Here is a 4,914-nt window from a genome sequence, read left to right on the forward strand (position 1 = left end):
GCATTTGCGACGGAAACTTTCATCGCAATAATCTTTTCACGGCGATTATGTTATTGCCTGGAACCTTTTTCTTGGCGAAATTTTTACATCATGAGTCGCCGCAAATGGTGTCAGTTATGGCGATTTTTGAAAATCGCCGAGATTGAGCGAAAATGGCTTTAGGATTGTGGCGATGCTGCGGCGATTGATAAATCGCCACATTTGAACTACAGTAGCGATTATGTGCATCATTTGTGGCGAATTTTAGCGCTGGGAAAGCCCAATTTTCTTGTAGTGAATCTGAATTTAATTTCTTGGAATTGGGGTGTTGCGGAATGAGGAGGGGATTGAGATTGCAGTTTGCTTTTGCAGCAAGCATTGGGATGGGATCAAATAATCAAGTTGAACTGCTGGCTTTATTATTTGGACTTCATAGACGTAAAGAGTTGGGTTTTACGTACGAATGTTATTCGGGAGTTTTTTTTTTTCATTAAAAAAAAAAAACAGAAGAGGTCACATGTCCAAGAGTTACCCTCTCCCCAAATTTATTGAAAAATATAAACCCTCACTTATGGTGGAGGAATACCAAGATTACATTCCATTCCAACAAATAACAAATTACTATAATGACTAATCAACTCTCAAATATGAAAGACCACTTTTATCCATCCTGACCAAACCTCTAAATTGCAACGGCAAATCCTGCACATTATTCCAACCATTCGTAACACCATGTGCTCCCATCTTTGCCAAGAAATCCGTTGGCACATTACCTTCCCTAAGAATGTGGCACAATGAATAATCCATAAAACTCAGAAAATACAAAACTTCATCCTAGTAGTCTTCCAAATACCACATCTACCCTTTTTTAACCAATTCAACAATACCATGGAGTCCACTTCGATATCCACATCTTTAAAGCCCATCCGTTTACAGTGTTTAATTCCTTCCAACACACCCAAAAATTCCGCATAATTATTCAACCCTGGGGGCAGCGACACGGAATATGCAAACTGAGGATGCCCTTCATGATCCCAAATCACCCTCCTGCTCCTGCACTACCTGGGTTCCCTAGATTGCATCAATTTGAGTTCAACTTTAACCTTCCTAGAGTTGGATTCTCTTTTGGTGGTCAATTGGTTGAGGGAGGGAAGGTGTTGTTTATGGTCGTTGGAGGATTATTGTGAGGAGGTAGGGCATCTTCTATTGGATATTAATTTTCAGGTACAACATGTTTTTCGGGAAGGCAATGCGGCAGCAAATTATCTTGCACGATTGGGTAGTAGTGGTACTTGTAATAAGGTTTGGTTCTCACAGGCAGATCTTTTGGTTCCTCTTAAAGGGAATTTTACGCACTGATAGAAGTGGGTTGCCATACTTACGGCAGGTTTAAGTGCTTGGTTTTTTTTTTTTGTGACTTTTGAGGAAGTTTGTTTACCAGGGAAGTTGGGGGGGGGGGGGCAGGTTACATGACTTGGGATATTGGTGATCTACAGTATAAGGTGCTTTAAGCATGGATTTATATAAGGTATTCCTCTACAAAAAGTGAGGGATTTTAATAATAGTGGAGGATCTTCTTCTCCTTCTTTTTTTTTTTAAAGAAAATCTCAAACATTTTGTTTTGTACATAAAAGGTTAAACGTGACCTGAATGGTGAGTTACTTTAAGATGTGGCATATTAATTATTACTATTGAATGATCTTTTAATGGATGATTTTTATCATCTAATGGTGATTAATGTGTCATATCTTACAAATTTGGATAAAAGTGAGATGAAAGTGTAGTGTGTATATATACATATATATATTTCCCTTTTTAAGAGTTCTTGAATTGTTTTCGTACAAAATTCATCAACTCTTCATTCCTTTGCCATGAAGGTTTCCATGGATTTCGAACATGGGAATTTTCCAAAAGAGAAATAATACTTGCAGTCGTGAGTGTTCAAGTACCGTGCTGTCGCTTTGAAAATAGTGAATAAATATAAGACCCACATGAAAAGAAATTAATTTTTTAACAGTGGACTCCACTCTTTTTCAAAGCGATTGCACGGCGTTTATGCATTCCACGACTGTATGTAGCATTACTCATCCTCAAGTTCTGAACGTAACACCGTTAACCTTCGAGCACAATCATCATGCGCGCTAGAGATTACTCCATTTGATAACCATACTTGACAATCATCAATAACTTTTTTTACAAAATTTCTTCTGAGATTGACAATCATCAATCAGCTTAGAAGAAATAAAACAAAAACATGAGAACTAGATTTTTGTTTGGAATGTGATATGCAAAATGGATACGTATCATTCTGATCTCTCTTTGGTAGAAAGGCGATATTTGGACAGATGCATGCATGCAGAGAGGCCAATCGGCAAAGCTCATGCGCTGCGGCTTCTCGCTCCGCTGGTCCAGCGCAGTCCATGCCAAATAACACCAATATCTTCCCTCTAGAAACCTCAAAAACATTGCAAAAATAGCATCCTCCTCCAGAAACGTACACAGTACTGATCAAAACCCACACCATCAACAGATCCCTTGCAAAAATAGCACTCCCAACAAACACACTCATAGACTCTGTCTCTCTCTCTCTCTCTAGAACTCTCTCTCTCTCTTCCTCTCCCCATATATATATATATCTCTTTCTCCCTCCATATAAACAAACCTTCTCCTAAAAACTCTCCCATCCGCTACACTTTTACCAACTTTGTTCCCCTCTACTTTTCGCTCAAACCCTTAGATATTCATCTTCTTTTGATCTCTTTCCTCCGCAGTTCCTCTCTTGGGGAGGATCCATTGAGGAAAAGAAAGCAAGAGTACTCTCTCTCTCTCTCTCTCTCTCTCTCTCAACCATGGCTTTCCCTTTACTTTTCCTTCTCTTTCTCTCCATCCCATTATCAGAATCCAAGCTCTCCATCGACTACTATAAGAAAACTTGCCCAGATTTCGACAAAATCATGAGCGAAGTCGTGAGAAGCAAGCAAATCGCCAACCCCACCACGGCCGCCGGCACCCTCCGTCTCTTCTTCCACGACTGCATGGTTGAGGGCTGCGACGCCTCCGTCCTCATCTCCACCAATTCCTTCAACAAGGCCGAGCGCGAGGCTGACATCAACTTCTCCCTCGCAGGCGATGCCTTCGACCTCATTGTCCGTGCCAAGACTGCACTCGAGCTCACTTGCCCTGGCATTGTCTCCTGCTCTGACATCCTGGCTCAAGCTACACGCAACCTTATCAACATGGTCGGCGGTCCGTACTACAATGTCCGGTTGGGTCGAAAGGATGGCCTCGTGTCTCTAGCTTCGCTTGTCGATCGACAGATTCCGAGATCTAACATGTCCTCGAACCAAATGATCAGCGTTTTCGCCGCAAAGGGCTTTACAATACAAGAAATGGTCGCCCTAAATGGAGCACACACCGTTGGATTCTCTCCATGCAAGGAATTCAGCGACAGGATTTTCCATTACAGCAAGAAATCACCCTCTGACCCAGCAATGTATCCCAAGTTTGCAGAGGCATTGAGGAAAATTTGTGCAAACTACACCAAAGACCCGACAATGTCGGTTTTCAACGACGTGATGACTCCTGGAAAATTCGACAACATGTATTTCCAGAATCTTCAGAAGGGATTGGGGCTGTTGGCTTCGGACCAAGCACTCGTTACGGACCCTAGGACAAAGCCATTTGTAGACTTGTACGCTTCGAACCAGGCCAAGTTTTTCCAGGATTTTGCGCATGCAATGGAGAAGCTGAGCGTTTATGGAATCAAAACTGGTCATAAAGGAGAGGTGAGGCACAGGTGCGACGCCTTCAATAAGCTTAAAGCATAGAAAGATTGAGAGAGAGAATTTTCTGGGTTTGTTGTACTAAATACTAATGTTTGATCTTTTTCTGCTTTCAAGAGAAATCCGACTTACGGTTATTGATATGATAAACATGCGCTACGTACAATTAGTCGGAATCATGCTTTTAATACACAAGAAAATTTAAAAAAAAAAACAAAGAGAATGTTAATACACGATACAGCAAGATTGTAAACATACAGCTGCATGATGATGATGTTCAAGCTTGCTCTGATCTTAAAAACCTTATATTAATAATTATTAGGTAGCATATATAATGTATAATCCTGTGAAGATTCGTCGAGAAAGAAACCCAGATCGATAGAAAAGTACTGTCATTTCGGTCACGAATAACGAAATACGTACAAATAACTTTTCTCTAATTTTTTTTTCTTTGTAATGGCGGATCAGCTAGGCAAGGGAATGGAAAAAAACATTTTAGAGAAGTAATTATATACGATAAAAAGAATATCTGTAGTTGATTAAGAATAGTTTTATAATCCTACAAAGAAACACCTAGCTAACATGATCTCCACTTGTTGAAGGGAAAAATCAGATTTCACCCCAATCAAAATATGATTAGGATATTAGCATATTATTAATTCTCCCGCTTGAAGAATTATTCGGAGGATAACAAAAGTTTATTTTTCAATGCAAAATTAAACCATCTTTTCCCCGGCCGGCTTCTTTGTAGAGAAATTCTAAAGACAGTCCTGCGTCCGGGAGAATCCGTGCATGTCAACTTGACATGGAAGAGGCCATATATATAGGGCAATGAAACAACTCGTTTTATTAAATTTGAGGGACCGAACCGCTTAGAAGGACATGAAAACTGAGAGACCAAGCGTTGGGCAATGAAACGGTGCGTAGAGGATCAGATGAGCTTGATTAGATGTTGGTGGAGCCCTAACTGTCAAATCATAGCAGAGGAGATGCTACGCTGAGGAGATGGTCTGAGCTGCCGTGGAAGGACTCTCCTGATTTTCCATTTTTTTTTGTGGCTTCCTTTCTCTATATAAGAGTATTGACATTGTATTAATTATTTTATTCTTCAAATTCTAAAGAATATATAATTTTTTTACTTTTAGCTAATTAT

General features: G+C 40.1%; 1 protein-coding gene across 1 annotated transcript; it reads left to right on the forward strand.

Moving 5' to 3' along the window:
• The first annotated feature begins 2,643 nt into the window (after window positions 1-2,643).
• LOC108979445 (peroxidase 65-like) lies at window positions 2,644-3,911 on the forward strand. Its single transcript, XM_018950117.2, has one exon. The coding sequence runs from the start codon at window positions 2,829-2,831 to the stop codon at window positions 3,804-3,806; it is 978 nt and encodes a 325-aa protein (XP_018805662.1). The 5' UTR covers window positions 2,644-2,828; the 3' UTR covers window positions 3,807-3,911.
• The last annotated feature ends 1,003 nt before the right edge of the window (window positions 3,912-4,914 follow it).

The sequence above is a fragment of the Juglans regia genome, chromosome 14, assembly GCF_001411555.2.
Source record: "Juglans regia cultivar Chandler chromosome 14, Walnut 2.0, whole genome shotgun sequence".
Taxonomy (NCBI): Eukaryota; Viridiplantae; Streptophyta; class Magnoliopsida; order Fagales; family Juglandaceae; genus Juglans; species Juglans regia.